This window comes from Paramisgurnus dabryanus, chromosome 10 (assembly GCF_030506205.2).
Source record: "Paramisgurnus dabryanus chromosome 10, PD_genome_1.1, whole genome shotgun sequence".
NCBI classification, from domain to species: domain Eukaryota; kingdom Metazoa; phylum Chordata; class Actinopteri; order Cypriniformes; family Cobitidae; genus Paramisgurnus; species Paramisgurnus dabryanus.
In genome coordinates, this window is record NC_133346.1 from 7,866,668 (window position 1) to 7,893,263 (window position 26,596).

The window sequence follows — 26,596 nt, forward strand, 5'->3', positions numbered from 1 at the left end:
CGAAATACTTGTAACTTCAAGGATATAGGTGAGGGGTGGAGAGAGGGATCTGAGGAAAGAGAGAAGGAAAAAAGTGTGAAGGAGTTGATGGATGGAGGAGAGCAGAGGTGATGAGAGGGTACAGCAGAGATGGGAAGCGGAGGATGGGAGAAGGAGGGAAGGGGAGGAGAGCAGGCGGCGGAAGTCGGCGGGTCGCTGCTGGTTGGTTCGGCGCCTGTGGAGGGAGTCATTCCTGCAGCAGTGCTTCCGGTCGGCATTTTGTTCTGCGAGAGACTCTTGTGTGGATTCTTTTATGATCGCCCAGCAGCTTTTCGGTACCGAAACCTTTCCACCGTCGTCCGGACTCAAGCGCGATCTTCCGCGAGCGCTTGTGAGAGGAAAGCATACCGCCCGTCAGTCTTCATGTTTGCAGTGAGAGGAAGCGGTGCGACCCGGATTATTGTTGTGAGAGGGACACAGCGAGCCCGAACCCCTCCACCTTCACCTTTCAACAGCAGAGCCTCAGGTAAAACGCACTGGTTAGTTTTGCAAGGTACGAGAGGTAGAAGAAGGTGGCCCGGTGTTGGGTGATGTGCATCGGACTTTACAAAAGATTATCTGTGTTATTGAGCAGTCGCCCGGTGTTAGCATGCGTTAGCTCGGTGCCGATCCGCCGTGAGGCCCGCAGGCGAATCCGCGGTTCGGATGCTTGGCGTGCAAAAAGGCCAGACGGGCAATTTTAAAGGACTGGAGCGTTTCGTTTGCTTATTCGGATATGCAGGTGTGAAGCTGAACCAAAACACGGGTGATGGAGCAATAAAGGCCTGCAGTTTTAAAGCCCACCAGATCAGAGTAAACAATACTGCCCTGTTAGAGCAAAGCATATTCATCATCTATCAGAGTAAACAATACTGTCCTTTTGAAGTAAATTAATACACCATATTACAAAATAAACACTACTGTCCTTTTGAAGCAATACTTAATTCAGCTTCTGTCAGAGTAATCAAAACTGTCCTCTTGGAGAAATAATTAATATACATATATCAAAGTAAACAATACTACTAATACTTACATTAAATGTATCTCAAAGGAAACAGTACTCTTATACCAATATATATATATATTATATTAGAGCAAACATTACTGATCTGTCAGAACAAACAATATCACTTTTAATTAAAACATATATGCATCAAAGTAAACACACTTTTATATTAAGGCAAAATGTATTTGTCAGAAGTATTATTAATGGGGTGCATTATAAACAGCAGATAGAGTTAACAATACTTTAATTTTAGAGCATTATAATTATTATATCAGTCAGGGTAAAAATATGAATAATAGCATATGCATTAATGTTATTAAAACTAACCTTCGTGTAATCGTTGAATCTATTAATTCATATATCTATCTCAGTCTTCATATATATATATATATATATATATATATATATATATATATATATATATATATATATATATATATATATATATCTCAGTCGCAGTGTTTAGACAGAATTACTGTGCTAAAATTCATCACCGGTGTTTGTAGGACATGTGAACGGAATGTGAATGAATTATTCAGATTTAAAGTGCTGTACCTGCAGCTGGCGATGATTGACTTTACGTTTATTAAGGAGAACCTTACATGCGTGTCTGTGCGAACCTGTCAGGTAGTTTGTTTACTGTTATTTATCCATGCTTTAAAAATAATAACAATAACCTATTTAGGAATAATTTAGCGGATAATTTATCCACGCATACAATGCTAGTGAGATATCAGACATGTCAATGACAGCATAATAAAACACGTGGGGCCAGTAATGTAAATACAAATGATGCATAATGCGAAAGGAAAGTCTTTAAATGAAAAGTTATGAAGAGTCATAAACAATAAAGCGAAAACTAACTGACTTTCTCCTCACAGTTAGCATTACTGTTAGCTGGCGGTTAGCTGCCTGCTTGTGCTTAGATGCTGTGTGGCGTTGTTTGTGATTTACGTTACATTTCGGACTTAAACTGTGTGAAAATCGTTATGTTTAACTTATTATTGTTAAAACTATAAAGACATGATTTTATTCTCGACGCTATTTAAACTTTTTTGAAAAAATGCTTCAAAAACAACCGGAGTAAACAGTCAACGGTAAAGTGCTGTTACCTTTAGATGCCCCATATAAAATCTATTATAAAACATAATTAGGAGGTTTACCTATAAAAACACAATTTGTGTAAAAAATAAATGATGTTTTTCCACAGCTAAATTATGTTAGAAGGAAGATAGTAAACACGAATGAATGAATGAATGAGATGCTGTGTTAGCTTTAGCATTAAAACATACACAATGAAAACACTACAAACTAAAAGTTGCCTTTTTTCACCAGATTGTAGGTTTGTAATATTTGATTATGCAGAAAAAGGATTGCAAACAGAATTGTTTACATTTATTAAAAGACTGACAGATGTTTTTTTATTGCTGTGGTGTTTTATTGAAGCAGCCGATGATAAATGTTGGACGCATGTGTCATGTTTTCTATCAAGGGTCAGAATCTGGTTAACTGGGAGTGTCAATACAATCATATTGGTCTGTATTGGGGTGTACATGCTTGTATAGTCTAATATTTTTATCTGTGTGTCTTCTCTTACACCTGTGTGTTTACGTTTGTGCAAATATGTTTGTATTATTTATACAATGAATAGTTTATATATCATTTAAATGTGCCAGAGCCACTTGTAGAGTTAGCGGATTGTTCTGCAATTTACAATCCTGTTATATCAGTAAAGTTGTGCTTAAAATGTCAAAAATTGCTTTATTTGTATTTGTAAACATTTCCTAGGTGTCCCTGTAGCTTGTAAAGAGCGTTGGGTTAGCAGTGCAAAGGTCAGCTGTTCCATCCCAGGGTCAAGTCACATTGTATAAAAGCATCTGCCAGAGGTCAATAGCAATGTTTTTCAGTTGCATAATTCTAGGCATCCGCAGGTTTCGAGTGGGTCAGGCAGCAATGGGTGCATGCTTTTGCCAAACTTGAGCTTCTTTTAAATGTGCTGTAACGGTTTGGGGAAGACCCGTCTGTTCAGTGTTAGAATGCCTGCTGGGAAACCTTTCTAAAGGACTTGAGGCGGTTATAGCATTAAAGGGGGAGGGGCAATGACAAAATAAAGGCCATTCGATGAACAGATGCCGGTGTAGTTTTGGCCATGCTTGATCCGTCTTTTGTTCAGTGCATAATGCAGTTGAGAACGCTTTAACATCAAAGTTTTTTATTGACATGAATTCATTTTCACTATGATCACAAAAAAAGTAAAGCCTTGCTAGAATTTTTAATGAGTTTAATATATGGAAAGTGACTTCCTTTGTTAGGGACACACGCTGATTTCGAAATAAGAAAGTTTAGGTTATTAGGTTGTATCCATTAGTGAATGTGTACTAGTTCTTGATTGATCCTTTAATTGTGCCAGTTTTCTTGATTTGACACTTCAAAGTAATACTTGCATGGACCAATGTGTATTCAGATAACTAACAATGGTTTGCACCTTGCAGATTTGAGGAGCACCATCAGTTAAACTACTTGATGGTGGATGCTTAACTTTCCAGCTTGATAGCTTCTTGTCTTGAAGAAGATTTTGAATATTTGTTATAAAATATAACCTTTTCATTATTATTTCGATATGTTTCTAAAAGGAAAGATATGCTATTAATCCATTGCATGTACTGTATCTATAATCTCCGACCCTGATGATGTCGTAGAGGATTTTTACACTTGGCATTAACATGCGTTTTTGTCGATCGGATCACAAGTGGATGACAATAATGCCAGGTGTAAACGGTGTTCAAAACGTTTTGAACGCGTCCACTTTCGACCACTTTCAACCACATCCAGAGGTAGTCGAAACCACTTTCGATCAGATCGCTTTGGAGTTGCGGAACGCAAATGTGGTTAAATGTGTTCGAACAGCCACACGCGAACGCCTTCTCTCCGCCCATTTATCTAATCTGAGGTATTAAACACAAGTTTCACGTCTTTTTTGACTTCTGGGGTAAACATACGATGAACAGCGCTATTTTTAGCCTTTCATTGATAAAACTACTGCGGGTGTTCTCCGTAGTTTCGTTTTGAAAGCGTGAAAGTTGCGCGATCCTATTTCATCAATTGCGCTGGAAATTCAGAGAACGCTCCAACATATAAACGTACAAAACACTGTGCAGCATGTATACTTGCTAAACAAGCAGCAGACTCCGACATAATATTAGTTTACGTCCATATAAACTCATAATTACTGCCGTTCGCGTTTGAATGACAGCAGAGAGACTCGCCCACAGTCTCACGGACCGTCCCCTCACAGTATTCAGGACAGAAGCGGTCGAAAGTGGACAAAAGAGACGGATTAAAATACCAGGTGTAAACGTCATGTGTCTCTCTCGTCCACTTGTGATCCGATCGATGAAAACACATCTTAATACCAAGTGTAAACAGCCCCATTGTGTTCTCGTCCTTGTTTTTGCAGCAAAAGATGTAAAGGTGGATAAGTGAGCAGCGACCTGTGCATCCACGCAAGCTCCCTGCCCTTCTTCAGCATGAATGGGGATATGCCTCATGTTCCTATCACCACTCTCGCTGGGATCGCAAGCCTCACCGACCGTAAGTCCTCAATTTGTATAACAAAAGCTTTATTGAAGAAAAACAGGGCACACATGCTGAAAAAAAAACAGGGCACACATTGAAACAGTTAAGCTGTTTGTTATAAGTGGTTATTATTATTTGTTATAAGTAGTATGTACCTAAAATTCACACTGAAATATTTGTTGATGTATGAATACATTCACACTTAGCTGTATTGAAACGGGTACCCCTAAATAAATGACCGGGCTGTTTTGTTTCACATCTGCTGTCGTGACTGGATGAGAATAACTCAAGATTTTTTTTGTTTTTTTGTCAGTGTTAAATCAGCTCCCGCTCCCTTCCCCTCTCCCTGCCACCACCACTAAGAGCCTGCTGTATAATGGGAGGATCGCCGAGGAGGTCAGTTGTCTGCTGTCTCGACGTGACGATGCTCTCGTCTCTCAGCTGGCACACAGCCTCAATCAGGTGTCCACTGAACATATGTGAGTATCCCACTTTCGATTTTCCAATAAGTTTGGCATTACTTATACATTTCTTGTGTAAGAAAGCATCTGTTTGAAACGAAGTAAAAATTTTGATATGCGTGCATTATTTGGTATGATTTTCTCTTTTACCAGAGAGTTGAAAGACAACCTGGGCAGCGATGACCCGGAAGGAGATGTGCCTCTACTGCTACAGACGGTGCTGTCTAGGAACCCCAATGTCTTCAGGGAGAAAAGTACGCCCACCCGATATGGGGTTCAGGGCGGTAAGAAGAAACTATAGGGATAACACTGTTTAGTCCAGAGTGATCTTCACAGTGATATGATCACTTTTTTAAATTATTTTTAGTATTTTACATTATTATATGCCTTTATTTTTACTTTTCACATTCAAAAAATTTAACTCGGTGCATACAAATTTAGTCAGAGATTTAAAGGTTTCTCACAAAATATTGGCTATTTGTAGACTTTATTACTGATCTTGTCAAGCAGGATGGCCCATTTTTGTTAATAACATTTTATTTTTGTTTTTTAGGTTTAATGCAACAGCCAATGATACCACCCTACAAGATGCCTCAAAATTCAATGCACGGAAGCCCGGTGTCAAACTATCAGCAAACCACTATAACTCCGAGCCCTCCCAGGTATTGATCCAGTTTCATGTTAGTTAGTGATACCAAGGGCATAAGGATCTTACTTGGGTTTTAGCTATGTGAATTACAAGACAATTATGTATCTCAGTCTGTATATTGACCAAGTCTACTCTTCCTCTACAGCAGATACGTTCAACCTCAAACGGGTTCTGGTACCAGGTACATGCCTCAGCAAAACAGTCCAGTGCCCAGCCCGTACGCCCCACAGAGCCCAGGAGGCTACTTGCAGTATAGCCACCCACCCAGCTACTCTCAGCACCAGATCCAGCAAGGTGAGTCTGTGCTGTCCTCTCTGATGCGAACACTATTTTAAACCTCAAGAGAATTGTCTCCATTTTGATTGTGTAATGTAAGATGCCTTAAGGCTCAATAGTCGGCTAACTAATGTAATCTGGATATGTGAAAAAACGTGAAAAAAGTGTTACATCCTCACTTGGCTTATTGTTATGTTCATCAAGATTAAGTTATTAGTAAGTGTTGTTTTTTGTGTTGCAGTGTCTGTATCCAGTCCAGTGGTTCCTGGAGGTATGAGAAACATTCATGATAACAAAGTCTCTGGGCAAGTGTCCGGTAACTCCAACCATAACTCGAGGCACTGCTCCAATGATGAGTACATCAGCATTGTCCAGAGACTTGGAAATGATGTGAGTACTTGCTGACAGAGGTATTGACAAAATAGCTGTTTGTTGTTTAATCGGGTGCTGATCCGTAGTAATGGCACGTTTTCATACTCGTGTTATCTATCTTCAAAGGAGAGTGACCCCGCTTTGAGGAATGCCTCCTTTCCTGTTCGCTCAGTCTGTTCTCCTGCTGGAAGTGAAGAAACCCCGAAAGGTGCATTGAAACTTAATGTTTAGAACAGTGGAATTAGAGAAATAACTGGACATTTGAATTGCAAAACTTTGCAGTAGCTACAAAATCTTAATCCAATTTTCAAAAAAAAAGCCACATTTTTATTACAACGGATACAGTGTTATGTAATGTGAAGGTGATCGTGCATTCTTGAGTTTAGTTTCCAAATACTTAATAAGGACACCTAATTGTTGACACATCATGTTGGTCTAATTTTTCCTTCGTTGTTTAAATTTTAGTCGGATCTCGGCCACCCCTAATTCTTCAGTCTCCTCCGCCCTACACCTCCCCAAGAGATGCTGCTCCCGACCTCCTCTTGGACTCCCCCGAGCGGAAAAAGAAGCAAAAAAAACTATTGAAAGAGGAGGGAAGCAAAGGTGCCATGTATGATATTGTCAGCTCCCCCTCTAAAGACTCAACCAAGCTAACGATTAAGTTGTCTCGTGTGAAGCACGCAGAGACAGAGCAGTCTGCAGAGCCGTTGCCGGCGGTGGAACGTGGCTCAGAAGCTGAAAATGAACTGTCTTGCGGTACTTCACCGTACCAACGGAACCCCCAGGAGCGTCTGGCTGCGGCCCAGTGTCTCCCAGGGGAGCAGTCTGTTAACCAGCAGGTCCCTGTACTACAAAACACTGGGGCACTTGCAGCAAAGCAACCTGGGCTAGTTAGTGGGACCCCATACGATGATGCAGAGTTGGATGCTCTGGCTGAGATAGAAAGGATTGAGAGGGAATCTGCTATCGAACGAGAACGGTGCTCCAAAGAAGTTCAAGATAAAGGTGTGTGTTTTCTTTTTAGCCCTTCATATGTACAAACTTTTCTTTCCTATGTTAATTGCTTTATTTTAAATGAGATCTAGTGCTTGCTAAGGTTCTGTTACTATTACTGTTTGAAGAAAACCCAGAAACCACACGACTAACACACCTAGAATGCTAACAACCTCATATTAACATCTTGGCAACCACCTAGAATTGAAGTTGCAAGTTTTGCACGACAAGGAACTGCTCACTTTGTTCTCAGAACTTATAATAATTAATCTGAATACATTTTCTAAACTGTGGTCTTCTAAACCCTACAGATAAACCTCTGAAGAAGAGAAAACAAGATTCGTACCCCCAGGAACCAGGAGCTGGGGGCACTGCGGGCGTTTCTGGAACACCTGGGGTGGGAGGGGGATGTAATGCTGTAAACAAACTGGTACCTCAAGAGGCTTGTGCTGCTAGCAATGGAGCCAGCCGGCCTGCCCTGATGGTCAGTATTGACTTGCAGCAGGCAGGCAGGGTGGAAGGGCCACTAGACTCTTGTCCTGTTCCTGCGACAGAGGCCCAGCGACTGCCAGAGGATGGCTCGGAGTCCACCGGAGTATTACGGCTCAAATCAAAGTCAGATGGAGAGGTGCAGCGAACGGTTGATGGACGATCCGAGTTCATCAAGCAGCAGGTGAAAACGCCACAGAAAAATGCTTCAGATGTGCGGCTGGAGACTCCGAAACACAAACGCGACAACCGTCGGGAGATCTCCAACAAAGCCAGTTCGGAAAAGAGATCAGATGTTTCCAAGCACAGACATGACTGTAAACCTGACAAAGTAAGAACTGAGGGTAAAGGTCATGAAATGTCACAAAAACAAGAAGAATGTTCAGAGTCAACTCGAGACAGCAAAGAAGAGCGGCATAGAGATCGGAACAAAGAAAGCTCCAAAATCCGAACTGAGGGTAAAGGTCATGAAATGTCACAAAAACAAGAAGGATGTTCGGAGTCAACTCGAGACAGCAAAGAAGAGCGGCATAGAGATCGGAACAAAGAAAGCTCCAAAATCCGCCAGCAGGATACATCCAAATCATCCAATCAAGTGGAACACAGTCAAGATAAACAACAGGAGAAGAATCGTCAACACAGTCAAGATAAGCAACGGGAGAGGAATCGTGACAAGGAACGGGAGAGGAATCGCGAAAAGGAACGGGAGAGGAATCGGGACAAGGATCGCGAGACGGATAAAGACAAGGATCGGGAGACGGATAAAGACAAGGATCGGGAGACGGATAAAGACAAGGAACGGGAGAAGGATAAAGACAAGGAACGGGAGAAGGATAAAGACAAGGAACGGGAAAAGGATAAAGAGAAGGAACAGGAGAAGGAGAAAGAGAAGGAACAGGAGAAGGAGAAAGAGAAGGAACAGGAGAAGGAGAAAGAGAAGGAACAGGAGAAGGAGAAAGAGAAGGAACAGGAGAAGGAGAAAGATAAAGACAAGGCGCGGGAGAAGGAGAAAAACAAGACGCGGGAGAAAGAGAAAGAAAAAGTGCGGGAGAAGGAGAAAGACAAGGCACGGGAGAAGGATAAAGACAAGGAACGGGATAGTAATCGGGACAAAGAACGGGAGAGGAATCAGAACCAAATACGGGAGAGAAATCGGGACAAGGGTGGGGAGAGGATTCCGGACAAGGAGCATGAGAGGAATCCGGACAAGGAGCGGGAGAGGAATCCGGACAAGGAGCGGGAGAGGAATCCGGACAAGGAGCGGGAGAGGAATCCGGACAAGGAGCGGGAGAGGAATCCGGACAAGGAGCGGGAGAGGAATCCGGACAAGGAGCGGGAGAGGAATCCGGACAAGGAGCGGGAGAGGAATCCGGACAAGGAGCGAGAGAGGAATCCGGACAAGGAGCGAGAGAGGAATCCGGACAAGGAGCGAGAGAGGAATCCGGACAAGGAGCGAGAGAGGAATCCGGACAAGGAGAGGAATCGAGCCAGGGAAAGAGACAGGGAGCGAGATAAAGAAAGAAAGCGCCATACAGAATCTACAGAGCTCCTGGACAAGCCGTCTCCTGAGCAGCAATTGGGGCCTGACAGTCCTCGAGTGAAACATGAACCTCGTGGAGGAGTAGAATCCAAAATGAAACCCGAGAAACAAGTTGTCAAAACTCCCAACAACAAAGATGAGAAACGCAGCGGAGACATCAAGAACCGTATTGATGGACACAAACCACCATCCTCAGACACCAAGATTGCAGAATTTCCCACTTATCTGCTGGGAGGTAAATCAGGTGCATTAAAGAACTTTGTCATTCCTAAGTTAAAACGAGACAAAGATGGGAATATCATGACGGAATTGCAGCGTCCTGTACAGTTTTTTCCTGAGCCACGTGTGAAACTGGAGAAACTGAACCTAATGGAGGAAATAAATAAGGGCGCTAAACCTGTTGTGGTTCTAAAGAAACTTTCCATTGATGAGGTGCAGAGGATTATCAGAAATTCTCGCAGCTCAAAATCAAGCAAGGGCAAGTCTTTTTACAGCAAATCGTTCTCAGGTGAGTTATTTGTCATATTGATATGTAAAAATGGCCGTTTTATGGCTGAAGTGTGTTTGGTTAGTTGTGTAAAAAATTGCTTGGAACATGAACAATCCTTGTTAAAGGACCTTCTTCCTTTTGTGCTGGCAGAGTTGGACCCTAGTCTGCCACTGTGTGAAAGGGTGAAGGTGAATAAACGCAGACGCAGCTCCACAAATGACAAGCCCAAGTATGCAGATGCCTGCTCAAGTGAAGACAGTGACTCTGACGATGGTAAGTAATGTTGTAGATGTTTGTAGGTCAAATTTAGGTGCTCCAATGCAAAACCCAAGTGTGTTTGACATGTTTTCTTGCAAATTAACTTTTTTTAGCAGACTCCTAATGGATTCTCCCATCAAACCAGCATTTCTTTATGGCTTGAGGGTGGGATTAAGTGGATTTTAAGCAAAAGTATTACATGAACATATATGTGACGAGTGCATTCAGTTAATTTCATTATCTAATTTTTTTACGGATTTGGCATTTAGCGGCTTTTGCACCGGAGCTCTTTAATTCTTTAATTTTTAACATTGGTAAACAGCTTCTAGTAGTACTAATGTCATCAAAAAGCAAAAACAAGTGAAAGTTGAAATAGACACTAGTTGCACTAGTTCAGAAACAACTGAATGATTTGGTCTAGAAAACGTGGACTATGCCTTTGAAGTGTGAAAAGCATATAATTTGCTAAGCTTTTAGTTTCAGAGTTTGATTTTGGGTCTCTGTGAATTTCAGTGGCCCCAAAGCGTTCGAAAAAAGACAGAGATAGAACGTGGGAATGTGAAGAAAGGGACCGGAGAGGTTCTGGAGATCACAGACGGAGCGGAGGACACCACGACAGTCGCAGAGGTTCAAGCAGTCGATATAGAGATCGAAGCTCATCGGGCTCGGATGAGGATTCACCCCCTCCCAGCCTAAATGACTGTAAGTGACCCTTTTGTGAGATGTTAGATAGCGTTTATGAAAGGTGTCTCATCCCTGATATTGGTAGATAGGGCTGCACGATAAATCGCATGTGATTGTCATGCGCATCTCGTCAGTAATGCCGGTTCCTTAATTAATATTAAATTGCCATCAGCTGCTTTCAGATGGAGCAGCATTAACTACACAGAGCCGTAGTTCCCTGACAATCGGGGCAATTTCGCATTAATTATCGCGGATGTATCGCCTGCGATATGTAAGCGATATGGCCAAGTTTGTCAGAGAACCACGGCTCTGTGTAGTTAATGCCGCTCCATCTGAAAGCAGCTGATGGTGATTTAATACTAATCAAGGAACCGGCATTACTGACGAGATGCGCGTGATATCGCATGCGATTTATCGTGCAGCCTTATTGGTATAAGTCTGACTTTCTGTCTTTCAACCCCAGTTGCCAGAAGATTGAAGAAAAAAGAAAAGCTGAAAAAAAGAAGAGCGTACGAGCCCAAGCTGACTCAGGAAGGTACGTGTGACGTTTATAATGAGCAATACGACATAATGAGAACTTTAATAACTCCCCCTTTCTCTTCACAGAATTGATGGACTCATCCACATTCAAAAGATTTTCCACCAGTATTGACAATATGCTTGAAAACTTGGAAGATGTGGACTTGACATCATTAGGTATACATAAAAGTATAGAGATTACAGTGTATTTGTTTATTGTATTGTACCGGAAAAATAGATTTATCAATTATCATTATCTGAGATTGGGTGCGAGAACACCTTAACCAACCGATTTAATGAACCCAGTGTTTGCTTTTTTATGGCTGCAGATGATGATGAGATCCCTCAGGAGCTACTGCTTGGAAAACACCAGCTCTCTGAATTAAGCAGCGAATCTGCTAAAATAAAGGCCATGGGCATCATGCATAAGGTGGGGTGGCATCTTCTCTTTGCTGGAATGAGTGGTTTTTGTCAAGCAGCACTTCACAGATGAAGATTCATTGAAACTTCTCTATTAATACAACATTGTGATCATGGGCCACAAAACCACTTGAAAATAAGTTGGATGGGTATATTTGAAGCAATAGCCAAAAAACATTGCATGGGTCAAAATTATTGCCAAAAACATTAGGATATTAAATAAAAATCATGTTCCATGTTCCAATATTTGTAAATTGTCTACTGTAAATATATCAATAAATTACCCTGGTTTTATGGTCCAGAGTCACATTTGCCATGAAATAAAAAAATTTTTGAGTCAATGTATGTTATCACTAAAGGCATCTGTATTATAGTGTACTCCCTAAAGCTGACAAAATTATTGGAAATGTTTTATAATAAGTTAAGATCATTATCTTAAGTTTTACAGCATTCTTTAGGCTTTGGTTTTGTTAGTCAATACCAATAGTTGTTCATTTTAAAGCTGCCTAACGATTAATCGCGACTAAAAGTTTGCAGAATAAAAGTTTTTGTTTACATATTAATTTTGTTTGTAATGTATATAATTAATTATGTACATATAAATGCACATATGTGCATGTATATATTTAAGAAGTATTTGCATGTGTATAAACATTTGTATATTTACATATAATTTATATCATATTTAAATATCAGTATTTATTATATCAATATATTTTTCCTTAAAACTATACATGCACGTGTTTGTATTTATATACACATAATATTTGTGGATGTACTGTATATAATAATTATGTAAACAAAACCTTTTATTCTGCAAACTAATAGTCGTGACTAATCATTAGGCAGCCCTAGTTCATTTTTTGTTCATGTTAGTTAATTCGGCATTAACTAATGTTAATTTAAAAAATTTATAAGTATATCTTGAAATTAACCTTAAAAATTATCTCATAATTTGTTTACCATTATGGCATCCCAGATGTATATGATGTCCTTTCTTCAGTCAAACACAAATAAAAAAATATTTTTTAAAGTGCTGTCATGTTATCTTTTATGTGGCACAACATAGCAAAGCTCCAAAAGCATAAAATAACCTGTTGTGTTTCACTAAATGAAGAAAGTCATATACATTTGGGTTAGTAAATTATGATAAAATGATGTAGAAGTATTATCGATTATGTTCACTTAATTTACTTAATTTTCATTCACATTGAATAACATTGCCTTTCTCCTCAGATTCCGTCTGATAAGTTAGTGAAGGTCCAAAGCATTTTGGAGAAAAACATTCAGGATGGTGCAAAGCTCTCCACTCTCCTGAATCATGTGAGTATCGTTGTGGTTTTGGTATGAACTTAGGTCACTTCGGTCGACTCTCATTGATAGGTTTCCTCTTTGTTTGATTTCAGAGCAACGACAAGGATGACGAGGAACGTTTGTGGCGTGACCTCATCATGGAACGTGTCACCAAATCTGCTGATTCTTGTCTGATGGCTCTTAACATCATGACCTCACCACGCATGCCGAAAGCCGTGTACATCGAGGATGTTATCGAGAGGATATTACAGTACACAAAGTTCCACCTGCAGAACACGCTCTATCCGCAGTATGACCCCGTCTACAGGGTGAACCCTCATGGTGGTCAGTCCTGCAACTTACATTGTGTCTTAACCAGGTGCAAACGTGTGATATAACCTGATTTATTCTTTTATTCTTACACCTGATGTTTGTCTTTTGTCCTTCTGCAGGTGGAACGCTAAGCTCGAAAGCCAAGCGAGCAAAAAGCTCAACGCATAAGCAGAGAGTAACCGTCATGTTGTACAATAAAGTATGTGATGTCATCAGTAACATTTCTGAACTGCTGGAAATTCAGTTGATGACGGACACGACCATCCTTCAGGTGAGAGCCGGATACCTGACTGCTGCTTCCATCTACATTTTTGAGAAAAACTGAATAAAAGAAGGAAATTGGACTTGAATTTCAACACTTTATTTTCTCCCCGCAGGTCTCATCGCTGGGCATCACACCTTTCTTCGTAGAGAACGTGAGCGAGCTGCAGCTTTGTGCCATTACGCTGGTGACGGCTGTAAGTATGAGGCACTTTAGCTTTCTCTCCTCTACCCCATGTTAATTGTGCCTAACGCTGCTATCCTTTGTGGTTCCCAGGTGTTCTCTAGATATGAGAAACACAGGCAGCTGATCCTAGAAGAGATCTTTACCTCTCTCGCCCGACTGCCTACTACCAAGAGAAACCTAAGAAACTTCAGGTGACTGCTTTGGTCAAATTTTTTATTTACCAGAGACCTTCCAGGCCTGAGTATTTATGTTATGTTATGTTGTGTTTAGACTGAACAGCAGTGATATGGATGGGGAGCCCATGTATATTCAGATGGTGACAGCCCTGGTTCTGCAGCTCATTCAGTGTGTGGTCTATCTGCCTAATGAGAAAGATTCAGATGATGATAGAGACAGGAAGGTAAGGGTTGCTGAATTACTCGAATTATTAAACTTTTCTGTTCTCATGTGTGACCCTGGACCACAAAACAAATCATAAGTAGCATGGGTATATTTGAATAATACTTTAAAATTCCAAATGTGCATTTATCTTTGCCATGTTATATTAATTTAGTTGGCTAGTGTTATACATGGATTAAAAAAAACATTAATCAAAACTAGGGATGCTTAACGATTAATCGCGATTAATCTATAGCAGAATAAAATTTTTGTTTATGTCATATATGTGTGTGAACTGTGTATAACTTAAACTGTGTATAAATAAATCTACACACATGCATGTATACATTTAAGAAATGTTTACATGTGTATATACATTTGTATATTTATGTAATTTATATTATAAATATATATGTATAAAATATAAATACTTAATATATACATATTTTTTCTTCTTAAAATTATATATGCATGTGTGCATATTTATATAAACATTTATTATACACAGTTTACACACATATATGATGTTAACAAAAAACTTTTATTCTGCTATAGATTAATCGCGATTAATCGTTAAGCATCCCTAATCAAAACACTTACTTTGTCATATAAAAACACTGTCATTGCTGCTGTCATCCTTGGGACGTCGTCGCTGAACTTTAGCTGTCAAATATTTTGGTCCTGCTCGATTTTTGTTGACTTTGCGTAAAATAATGGAAAGTTTTTCATAAGATCTCCTGGGGTCAATGTGTAAGCATGACAGAAGCTTGATGGTTTTGTGTGAGAACAAGCAACAGCTGACATTTTTCCTTCCCCCGAGTGCCTCTCACATAAATTATTACATTTTGATAGCATACTTTTCTTCTCCACCATAGAAAAACACCACAGGTTTATCAGTGCCATCAATTATTATTTTGTTTTTGTTTGTTTGTTGATCACGGAAAACAAAGTAGATGTTGTTTACAGTGCGTGGAATGGTGCGCTGTGATTGGTTGAGCGGATTTATTGCATTCTGCAGAGAAGGAGGAGTGGTGTTTATCGCGTTTTGGAAAAAAGGGAGAAAAGGTGACACAATAACACAGCGAATTTTGGATTTTGCGTAAAATGAAGAATTTAATTTTTAATACTGACCTGATAACACTGATTTTGGCGCTAAAAAAAAAAAGGCATTTATCGTGTTTTGGAGCCAAACTCTTCATATGCAGCAAAAGCTAAAAGTACATTATATGGGTCAAAATTACTTTCTTTTATACCAAAAATTATTTGGATAATATTTCAAGAGCATGTTTCATGAAGATATTTTGTAAGTTTCCTACCGTAAATATATCAAAACTTTTTTCTGAGTAGACTTTAAAGGCGATTTTCTCAGTTTTTTTATTTTTGGCACCCTTAGATTCCACCTAACATACCATACATCAAACAGCTTATTTATTCAGCTTTCAGATAATGTATAAATCTCACCTTCCAAACATTTACCCTTATGATTGGTTTTGTGGTCCAGGGCCACATATGATTAAACTTCACACTCAACAGTGACATTTTGTGCTATTCTCTAATGCACCTCCTACTTTTAATTCTTCATAAAGGTTTTTTTTATATTAAATATTAATTTTGTTTTCCTTTATATCAGGTTGATCAGGATGTAGTGATCACAAACTCCTATGAGACGGCAATGAGAACAGCACAAAACTTCCTCTCAGTTTTCCTCAAAAAGTAAGTGCACGTTCTCAAAACACAACACGGGAAACATTTCTAAAATCATTCCAGCCTGTTGTCTTATTTATATCAAAAAATGACCCAAACTCATTTAAATTTAAACAAGCACATCTGTCAAGATGTTTAGAATTAATCTCAGAAAACACCTGCTTTATTCCTTTCTGATGCCCTTCTGTCAACAAGGTCTCAGCAATGCACCTGTGCCTTTTAATTATAGTACTGGTTTTCATTCATTTAATGCTTTATTTAATTTGTGTTATGATTTTCAACTTTGTTCTTCACTCCTTGAACGAACTTGAAGCTTTGGTGGAAATAATCTTGTTCCCCATCCTAACTAACTGATTTTATTAAAGATGCGGCAGTAAGCAGGGTGAGGATGACTACAGGCCGCTGTTTGAAAACTTTGTTCAGGATCTTCTGTCTACTGTAAATAAACCTGATTGGCCTGCTGCAGAGCTGCTACTGAGCCTTCTGGGAAGGCTTTTGGTAAGTTCTTGGCTTGTTATTCATAGATATTTATTTTAGGCCGTATGTTTTGACAATCGTATGCTCATATTTTTCTGTTTTCTATGTGTAGGTTCACCAGTTCAGTAATAAACAAACAGAGATGGCTTTGAGAGTGGCTTCTTTGGATTATCTGGGCACCGTGGCCGCACGTCTTCGTAAAGATTCGGTGACCAGCAAAATGGATCAGCGGTCCATCAACCGCATTTTAGAAGAGGTGATGTTAGACTCCGCCCATCTGCATAACATCCCTCCATGAAGCTGATATTAATTCCTCATGTTGTGCTTTACAGAATTCTGGTAGTGATGAGGTTCAGCAGCTACAAAAGGCTCTGTTGAGTTACCTGAATGAGAACATGGAGACTGATCCAGCTCTTGTGGTGAGAACAATGGTGGTGGTCTTCTCTGTAGAAGTTAATGCCCTAGTTTTTCCATGGAGATTTGTTCAATCTTGATTATCAGTCTTTTGTATAAACACAGGCTGGTTAAGTTGCTTTTTGGGTAAAGTTAAGTGAAGTTTTTTACGTAAACATGGCAGCTTTAACCGCACACATCTCTTTGTAGATACTCCCAACTCTTATTGAATTTATTGTAAAGATCAGAGATCAAAGGGGAAATCTGTATATGAGATTTGTTGTCTTTGTCTATTAGTTTGCACGCAAGTTTTACATCGCACAGTGGTTCAGGGACACCAGCATGGAAACAGAGAAAGCCATGAAATCGCAACGAGACGACGACTCGCCCGATGGATCGCACCATGCGAAGGACATCGAGACTACTGGTGAGATCTTACAGAAAGCCGAGGCACGCAAGAAGTTCCTCCGGTCTGTTGTCAAGACCACACCATCAAAGTTCAGCACACTAAGGTACAATCTTTTTAGTTTTTTTAGCTTGTGTCTATTGTTCATTTCTTTTTCATACTACATATATAAGTTTAGGGTAAAATTTGTTTAACTACTTCCCCGCCATTGAGGAGGTATCTCGTCAATTAAGAGAGAAAAAAACGTGTTCCTAATGAGGTTTATCTTAATCTGTAATACCGCGCTTATCCACTAGTTGGCGCACTTACCCAATTTATAAAAAACTCAAGCAAAAAATTTATTTACTAATTTTAAACTATGTGTATGTTTTGATAACCGTTCTGAATCTGATCTCTAACAAAATTCCTTCACAAAAATGCAATTATTTCAGCTTATATAAGCGGGAAAAAAAATATAGATAGGATGAAACTTTTTTTTCCCGTTTCGTTTGAAAGCATAGGGTCTGTTCTTTTATTTGATTTATTTGTATATTTATATATTTTTTTAGAAGAAAATTTTCCTGGAAGGCATTTTTTGAAACTTTTGTTAAAAATCACTAAAAATGCTGACAGGCAACTTTTCAAAAAACGCCTGGTGGGAAATTAGTTAAAATCATTGATGCATTCAAAACATTTCTTCTTTCATGTTTTTTTACCAATGAAAAAAACATGTTTCAAAAAAACTGTTTCCAAACTATTTTAGCATTTTCATCAAATCTTCCCAGACATTTAACTTTCAACAGTTTATTTTCATTCTCAGTGTTACGCTTAGTGATATTTATGCAACTCTCCCATGTTTTTACAGAGGAAACTCAGATACTGTGGACTATGAGGACTCGTGTCTTATCGTGCGATATCTGGCCTCCATGAGGCCCTTTGCACAGAGCTTTGATATTTATCTCACACAGGTAAGAGAGGTCATTGCATCTGTCCGATTTAAAATCACAGTGCAAGTGACCATAACAGACATCCATGTGTTTATTTGTAGATATTGAGAGTCCTCGGTGAAAGTGCTATCGCAGTGAGAACGAAAGCAATGAAATGTCTTTCTGAAGTCGTAGCAGTGGATCCTAGCATTCTAGCACGGGTAAGCACAGTTTCTCAAATCACTGGAAAAACCCAAAGCGTTTCTGATTTCATTAAAACGGTCGTCTGTTTGCAGTTGGACATGCAACGGGGAGTTCACGGTCGTTTGATGGATAACTCCACCAGTGTGAGAGAAGCTGCTGTAGAGCTGTTGGGTCGGTTTGTACTCAGTCGACCGCAGCTAACCGAACAGTATTATGACATGCTTATCGAACGAATACTGGTTCGTGCCTCATCAGTTAATAGATTATATACATTTTGATATTACCTAGTAAATTAGGAAAATGTATGGGACGAGGGCTGATCTTTGCTGTCATGTGCTTTTAGGACACGGGCATCAGCGTGAGGAAGAGGGTTATTAAAATCCTTCGAGACATCTGTCTGGAGCAGCCCACCTTTAACAAAGTCACTGAAATGTGTGTCAAGATGATCCGGAGGGTTAATGATGAGGAGGGCATCAAGGTTTGTGATTTATATTTTTGAGAATCTAATTTGCTTTCAAAGCTAAGAGAATTATAAATGCCCCCAGTATTTATTATAGCCAATCTGATTTATCCGACAGAAATTGGTGAACGAGACGTTTCAGAAGCTGTGGTTCACTCCCACACCGAATCATGATAAAGAGGCGATGACTCGCAAGATTCTTAACATCACAGATGTGGTAAGAGTCTTCCGATAGAACCCAGCTGACACATTATGTCCTATATATAGTCTCTGATCGCTGTACGCCCCTTCTGACGTGAATCATTTTCTTTCAGGTCTCTGCATGCAGGGATACCGGGTACGACTGGTTCGAGCAGCTGTTGCAGAACGTGAGTTGCTTATTGATGGTTCATCAGCAATTTTGATTGGTTGTCGTACCACTCAGTCGTTTTAAGCTCAGTCGAACTTGAGAATCAATGTATTAAATATTCTCTACATGATAATTAAATGTAATAGTATAGTTAAAAAATATAAAAACATACTCTATATCTTAATTGATTTGATGTTTAGCTGTTGAAGTCGGAAGAGAGCGCTTCTTATAAACCAGCCAAGAAGGCTTGCGGTCAGCTGGTGGACGGTCTGGTGGAGCATATTCTCAAATACGAGGAATCTCTCGCAGGTACAGACTTTACTCTTAAACATTGTTTTTGGTTTTTAACCCCTGATGTGCACATAGTGAGTTTTCTGTCTTGTTGCTCCACAGATGGTGACAATAAGGGGTTGACATCAAACCGCCTGGTGGCGTGTATCACCACACTGTACCTGTTTAGTAAGATCCGACCACATCTGATGGTGAAGCATGCCATGACTATGCAGCCCTACCTGACCACCAAGTGTAATGTAAGTATAAGCGGTCCTTCGTGTTGAATTAAATCAGTGTTTTTTCCTTGGGGGGGGCGGCAAGTTTTGACATTTTATAAAATGCATAAAACATTTTTTTGATTTTGTGTAATCAAATTTCAAATTTTGAGATTGTTTTATGTCATGAATTGTCCTTGGGGGATGCACTCTACACAAAGGGAGGCGCATGCTGAAAAGTTTGAGAACCACTTAATTAAATGATGTTGTGCTGCCACCTAGCAGTCAGAGAGTGGAAGTTCTCAAACTGTCCCTGTTATCTGTTTTACTTATTTAATTCATAAAAATGATTAAAACCTTTTTGTTAATTTAAATAAAATGAAAACATGAAAGTGGGAAAAGACTAAAACTGACTTCAGCCCACTTTTAAAACATGAAAATGGCATTATATATTACTTTAACAGTCTTTGAGAAACTTACAAATGATATAGTAAATGCCCAATAGTTTTGTCTGAAACTAAAATGTTAAGCTGTGCTTTCATAAAGAAATCAGGGCATATTAAGTGATGGCAAGACGTTGTGTTGTGTCTCCACAGACTCAGAGTGATTTCATGGTGATCTGCAATGTGGCTAAAATCCTGGAGCTTGTGGTTCCTCTGATGGATCATCCGAGTGAAAACTTTCTCACTACTATCGAAGAAGATCTGATGAAACTGATCATCAAATACGGCATGACGGTCAGTTAAATTGAATGAATTGGCGGCTCTGACGTTTTGCTTGTCTGTACACCAGAAGATTCATGGTTCGTTTTTCTCTTCCACAGGTTGTGCAGCACTGTGTAAGTTGTCTCGGTGCGGTTGTCAACAAGGTCACCCATAACTTCAAGTTCGTCTGGGCTTGTTTTAATCGGTATTATGGTAAGTAAATGATGATGGTTTTTTTATAGCGATTAATAATGATTTTTTTTAGTGTTTCACAACTAATAAAATTGTTCTTTTTTAATGTGAAGGAGCACTGAACAAACTGAAGTTACAGCATCAGGAAGATCCAAACAGCGGCGTTCTGGTATCTAATAAACCTCCGCTGCTGCGGTCACTGTTTACTGTGGGGGCGCTGTGTAGACATTTTGACTTTGACCAAGAGGAGTTTAAAGGCAGTAGTAAGGTTTGTACCTTGATGATTTCTATTAATGTAATATTGTGTTTGGGTAATATTGTATTAATGTAATATTGTATTTGTGTGCATTTAATTCATAATTATTTTGAAACAAAAAACCTGAAAAGTAAAATATCCAAGGTAATTTGTCAATCATGTAAATGTCACAATGCAAAATGTTTTTTATGTTTTAATGAGATTGACCTTCAAATCTGTCTGGCATTTGGTCTTTTCCTCTCTCAGGTGGTCATAAAAGACAAAGTGATGGAGCTGCTATTGTATTTCACTAAGAACGAGGACGAGGAGGTGCAGACCAAGGCTATCATAGGTTTAGGTAAATATCTGCTCTTTCATCGCCAAAGTTCTTGTTGTCATCTTAAAGGTGATCAAAACCGTCCTCTGTTGGTTCTCCAGGGTTTCTGTGCATCCAGCACCCGGGGCTGATGTTTTGTCCAGACATAAAAACTCTTTACAACAGTCTTCTGGCTGACAGGAAGACATCTGTGAACCTGAAGATCCAGGTGCTGAAGAACCTCCAGACGTACCTGCAGGAAGAGGACTCGCGCATGCAGGAGGCCGATAGGGAGTGTAAGTGTCCACCTGGGTCCAAGTTTGCAACAGCAGATGATCTGCTGTTCATGTCTCTTGTTTAGATGCTAGACTGTTATCATACTGTATGTTGCTGGTTAATAGAGGTTTGTCCACCAGGGGGCGCATCAGTGAAACAAATCCTTTCTAAGCTGTATTCAAATAACTGGATGTTTTTTGTCTTGTAGACATTTATACACCCACAAGGGTTTAAAGATGTAAATTGCAAAGATTGATATCTGTTAAATTTTGTTTGTGAGTTGGATGAGAGTCTGAATATTTCTGGGTCTCAATTTAAGAACATCAAGGCCACGAAGCATCACCAATTTTCAGGTCAATAGCCGTAGCTTATTCCATTGTTTTGATTCCTGCAGGGAAAAAGACGGCCAAGCAAGAAGACCTAAAGGAGATGGGTGACATCTCATCTGGCATGAGCAGTTCAATCATGCAGCTCTACCTCAAGCAGGTGCTGGAGAGTTTCTTCCACACGCAGTCCAGCGTACGACACTTCGCCCTAAACGTCATCGCCCTGACCCTCAACCAGGGTCTCATTCACCCCGTGCAGGTGCGTACACGCTGCCCAAAATATCACATGTCTAAAAGCATCTTTGGTTTAATAACCTTTAATCCCTCCGTTCCAGTGCGTTCCATACCTTATCGCCATGGGAACGGACTCGGAACCCACAATGAGGAATAAAGCCGATCAGCAGCTTGTGGAGATCGACAAGAAATACAGCGGGTTTATTCACGTGAGTGCATTTGAACAGCTGATGTACATGCTGTGCGTGACAACGAAAAATTAAACATGAAATGATGTGCTTCTGAAACAGATGAAGGCCGTGGCGGGATTGAAAATGTCCTATCAGGTACAACAGGCCATCGTGGGTTCCCAAAACGTGGTGGTCAGAGGTTTCCGTCAGGATGAGACGAGCGGGGCCCTGTGTTCTCATCTTTACACCATGGTGCGAGGCAACAGACAACACCGAAGGGCTTTCCTCATCTCGCTGCTCAACCTGTTCGATGACAGTTCGGTCAGTGGCTCATTTGTTTATTTGTTACCCTCAGCTCAGCCACTAAAAGTGGTACAGTATTTCCTTGTGGTTAGTGTTTTGTAAAATATGGAAAAATCCCCTTAATCTATCGATCTTTGTTTTTTCAGTGTTTGAGAGATGTCCTATAATGTTTTGTTCCTTCGTTTTCATGCAGAAGTCGGACGTGAACATGCTGTTGTTTGTCGCGGACAACCTGGCCTGCTTCCCTTATCAAAGTCAGGATGAGCCGCTGTTTATCATGCATCACGTAGACATTACCCTGTCGGTGTCTGGTAGCAACCTGATGCAGTCATTTAAAGAGGTTTGACGCTGACTGTACCACTTCATACCTTTCACTATTAATTCTGTTGTCTCATAATATTCTGCCTTTTTTACTTGCCCCCTAAATTGTTCCTAACCTATTGCTTTGCTTTGTTTAATTGTAGTTTATGATGTTTAACTCTTTCGCCGCCATTGACGAGTTATCTCGTCAATTAAAGGCGCAGTGTGTAATTTTTAGAAGGATCTCTTGATAGAAATGCAAAATAATATACAAAACTATATTATTAGGAGTGTATAAAGACCTTTCATAATGAACCGTTATGTGTTTATTACCTTAGAACGAGACCTTTTTATCTACATACACCGAGGGTCCCCTTACATGGAAGTCGCCATTTTGTGCCGCCATTTTTCTACAGAAGCCCTTAATTGGAAAAAATGTTTTACTAAGTTGTCTCCGACGATGACATGTTTGTCTGGTGGCGGCTATCGTAGCTTCTCTATGTGTTTCAAAAGCGCGGGGTGAGCAGTGGACTAAGCCGTTGGTTGCAAATCGCAACCTCACCACTAGATGGTGATAAAATTTACACACTGCACCTTTAAGAGAAAACGCGTCCCTGCCAATGACGAGTATTTCTGGCTTTCCGCAATACCGCTAGGTGTACTTCCACAACTTATCGCCCTAGGGCAAGCTCTGAATCGGATTTTTATCAAAAGTCCTTCACAAAAATTGAATCATCTCAGCTTTTTGCTCAATATTTTTTTTTTTTTAAAGCTGAGGGTCTGTTCTTTTGATTTGTTATATTGTAAGCTTATATATATTTTAAGAGCAACATTTTCTGGAAGGCATTAAACTTTTGTGAAAATCATAAAAAATGCTGGCGCTGGCTGGCAACTTTTTTTTTTAAACGCGGGCAGCGCAAGAGTTAAGATTGAGGAAACCAAGTCAAAAAGTGAAAGTCTGTCTTTTTTTTCTTTTTTATCCTACTTTTCCAAATCAATATTTGTTAAACTCAAGGAGAAATCGGAACATTGACAAATTAAACGGTTCTTTAATTTCACGCTGGGCACGAAACAATCTCCTAACAACATTCTCTTCTCTTTCAGTCGTTGCTGAAAGAACCAAAACCACAAGAAAAGAAGAAAAAGAACAAGAAGAAGAAAAAGAAGAAGAGAGGGAAAAAATGTGGCTCTGAAGAAGATGAAGACGAGGATGAAAGCAGCAGGGGAAGCAGCAGCGATAGCAGCAGCAGCAGCAGCAGCGATGAAGATGATGTCATCCGTCGCCCCAAGAAACCCAGGCGAGCTGTGGGCTCGGACTCTGATTCAGACCTCGACACAGAGGATGCTGACAAAGTGATGGAGCGTCTCCCTGACAACCCGGATCCCCTGCTGGATTTCGCAAACGCATCTCAGGGTATCCTGCTTCTGCTCATGCTCAAGCAGCACCTTAAGAACCTCTACGGCTTCTCTGATAGGTTCGTTTTGATTGTCGATGCAGATTGTTTATGGAACAAGATTTACAGATTGAATGTCTGTAACATTTGTGTTTTCTTTCGCAGTAAAATTCAGAAGTACTCGCCTACAGAATCTGCAAAGATTTACGATAAGGCAGTAAACAGGAAGGCCAAAGTGCATTTCAACCCACAGCAGACGCTGGACTACCTGACCAACAGCTTGTCTAATGCAGATCTTACGCATGATGTGAAGAGGAGAATCGTCAGACAGTATTTAGATGTAAATATTCTTACCTCTTTTGATTTGAGATGTACGCGGAAATAACAAAAAATCATCCTGTTTAATGTAAGCCCTATGTTTGAGCGGTCCAGATGTTCTGACTTTGGTCCACTTTGTAGTTTAAGGTACTGATGGAGCACCTGGATCCAGAAGAAGAAGAAGAAGAGGGTGAAGCTTCAGCCAGCACCAACGCAAGAAATAAAGCCATCACCGCTCTGCTAGGAGCCACCAGCCCCAAGAATCACACTGCCGATTCGTATGACGACGACAGTGATGCTGACGAAAAGACCCCAGGGGTAAGAACAACCCACATCCTAGTGTTCGAAAAACGTTTTACGACGTGTTTGTTTCATATCTGTCCCTTCGCTTTTCTCTTCTAGTCATCACGGCGATCCAAGAAGGGTGGAGATTCCGAAGCGTCGGGTCAAATGAACAAAACTGTAGAAGCCAAGGATGTCATCGCTATCTTCTGTCCCAAACACAAGGATCGGCCGCAGATAGCGCGTGTCATTCAGAAGACGAGCACAGGCTATAGTGTTCGCTGGATGGCCGGCTCCTACTCTGGCACCTGGGCGGAAGCCAAAAAACGCGTCGGACGAAAATCGGTGCCTTGGGTGGACACTATAAAGGAGTCGGACATTATTTACAAGAAAATCGTCTTGACGAGCTCACACAAACTGACCAACAAAGTGGCGCAGACTTTACGTTCACTGTACGCGGCCAAGGAAGGATCTTCCAGCTAATTAAATCTGTGATAACTCTGGAACTGTTACATCCGACAGACTCTCGGCAGCCAAACTTTATCAGGATTTAGCATTTTGTAAACTACATGTAAAAGAAAAGAGTATCGCAGACGCACCCATTTTAAGACCCAATGTGGAACTGGCCAAATTGGGACGATTTTAGCTCTGAACTGTAGATGTGAAAGATCTTTTAAGTTAAACGGAACAGAACGAATCATATGGGAGCTTCGTCGCTGTTGTGCAGCAACTCGGTTGTTTGAATTTTTCCCCCACTGTATTATAGTTTAACAAAAAAACAGAAACGAAAAATGTTTATATCTCTGACAAAAAAAAAACTGTTTAAAGAAATAAACTTACAGTGAATGTTGGAAATTAGTCTGTTGATGTTCTTAATAAAGTGACCTTGGAGTTTAACCGGATGGATTTCTTTAGTTTAGCTCAATTTCCAGGGAAATAAACTTTTAAACATCACCTCTGCTTTGTTTTATTCTGGTTTCTGTGCTGTATAATGGAGTCTCTTGGACATAATTTATTCAGTTGAAAGCAGAGCATGCGGTATCTGTTGCCTACATTGATGGGAGGGTTTTTTGTAAATGTAGATTTTTGATGTATTTGGTCAGGTTTTGGGTCTGTAAACCCCACAGCGGGATAAGAGACCCCAAGCATGTGTGGAGGAGCAAGTACTGCAATAAATTTTTTTACTTCTCTTTGTTACTTGTCTTGTTTGCGTTTGACTTTCATTTCTACATCTGCGTAATTGCTATAAAAAGATTTAATTCCACTGACAGTGTGCGCATGCTTTTGTGACTTCATACTGAATACAGTTTTGTGATGCCTAGTATAAAACACACCTAACCAGCTAATCGAGGTCTTTAGGATGACGTAAATTGTAGGCGGAAACTGCGTGGGAAAACGCATGCGTTCCTGCATAGTCTGTATGCTTGTGAGCTAGTTGTAGATCTCATGACTGAATTAAGACATGCTTCTGTCCATAGTATAAAAGTGCTTAAATTGCTTATACAAATTGGGCTACGTTTGTATTTTTGTGAGGCCTAATTGTGGAAGTTCACTTTTGTGCGGAGTTTAGCTCAGTCTAACTGAGGCCGTTACTCGAACTGAAGGATGCATCCTCCGGAGTTCGCATATGCAGGCTGCAAACGTCATCAAGCCCGTTTTGTTTCAGTTAACTGAACACTATATTAGAATGTCATAAGCATATTAAGTTAATTTACGATTAACTTAGAATAACCGTCAACTTTATAGGCCTAATTGTTAATATTCTGAGATAAGACAGTCTTGTGCCGTTTCTCAATCTGAAGGCTGCAGCCTCCGGAGGTCGCATTTCTAGGCTACATACGTCATCAAGACTTTCTTATTTCAGAATATTAACAATTGTAAAGTTGACTACTATTTTAAGTTTATCGTAAATTGTTGTAATATGCTAATGATTTGCGAACGTTATGCTCAGTTAACT

General features: G+C 40.0%; 1 protein-coding gene across 2 annotated transcripts; it reads left to right on the plus strand.

The window, feature by feature from the left end:
• The first annotated feature begins 225 nt into the window (after positions 1–225).
• nipblb (NIPBL cohesin loading factor b) lies at positions 226–25,836 on the plus strand. Of its 2 annotated transcripts, none has more exons than XM_065260565.1 (47): positions 226–505; positions 4,482–4,615; positions 4,914–5,079; positions 5,215–5,345; positions 5,615–5,723; positions 5,856–6,004; positions 6,228–6,376; positions 6,485–6,566; positions 6,824–7,363; positions 7,663–9,888; positions 10,021–10,143; positions 10,642–10,830; positions 11,276–11,347; positions 11,419–11,508; positions 11,661–11,761; positions 12,988–13,074; positions 13,158–13,389; positions 13,497–13,648; positions 13,755–13,835; positions 13,916–14,016; positions 14,096–14,225; positions 15,834–15,916; positions 16,273–16,405; positions 16,497–16,640; positions 16,717–16,803; positions 17,075–17,289; positions 18,028–18,130; positions 18,211–18,309; positions 18,385–18,531; positions 18,636–18,770; positions 18,871–18,969; positions 19,067–19,120; positions 19,302–19,410; positions 19,495–19,631; positions 20,186–20,326; positions 20,413–20,506; positions 20,599–20,753; positions 20,988–21,078; positions 21,159–21,332; positions 21,707–21,897; positions 21,974–22,081; positions 22,163–22,363; positions 22,539–22,685; positions 23,750–24,120; positions 24,205–24,379; positions 24,499–24,675; positions 24,760–25,836. In XM_065260565.1, the coding sequence occupies exons 2-47, from the start codon at positions 4,552–4,554 to the stop codon at positions 25,120–25,122; spliced, it is 8,907 nt and encodes a 2,968-aa protein (XP_065116637.1). In that variant the 5' UTR covers positions 226–505; positions 4,482–4,551; the 3' UTR covers positions 25,123–25,836. The 2 variants fall into 2 exon arrangements, with proteins under 2 accessions (XP_065116637.1, XP_065116638.1); XM_065260566.1 differs by having other exon boundaries at positions 5,215–5,315.
• Positions 25,837–26,596: the final 760 nt, after the last annotated feature.

Coding starts and splice junctions, on each gene's coding strand:
- nipblb (XM_065260565.1), top strand. CDS start 4,552: ATGAATGGGGATATGCCTCATGTTCCTATCACCACTCTCGCTGGGATC. Junction 7,364..7,662: donor CAAAGAAGTTCAAGATAAAG/GTGTGTGTTTTC, acceptor TAAACCCTACAG/ATAAACCTCTGAAGAAGAGA. Junction 24,121..24,204: donor CTCTACGGCTTCTCTGATAG/GTTCGTTTTGAT, acceptor TTTCTTTCGCAG/TAAAATTCAGAAGTACTCGC.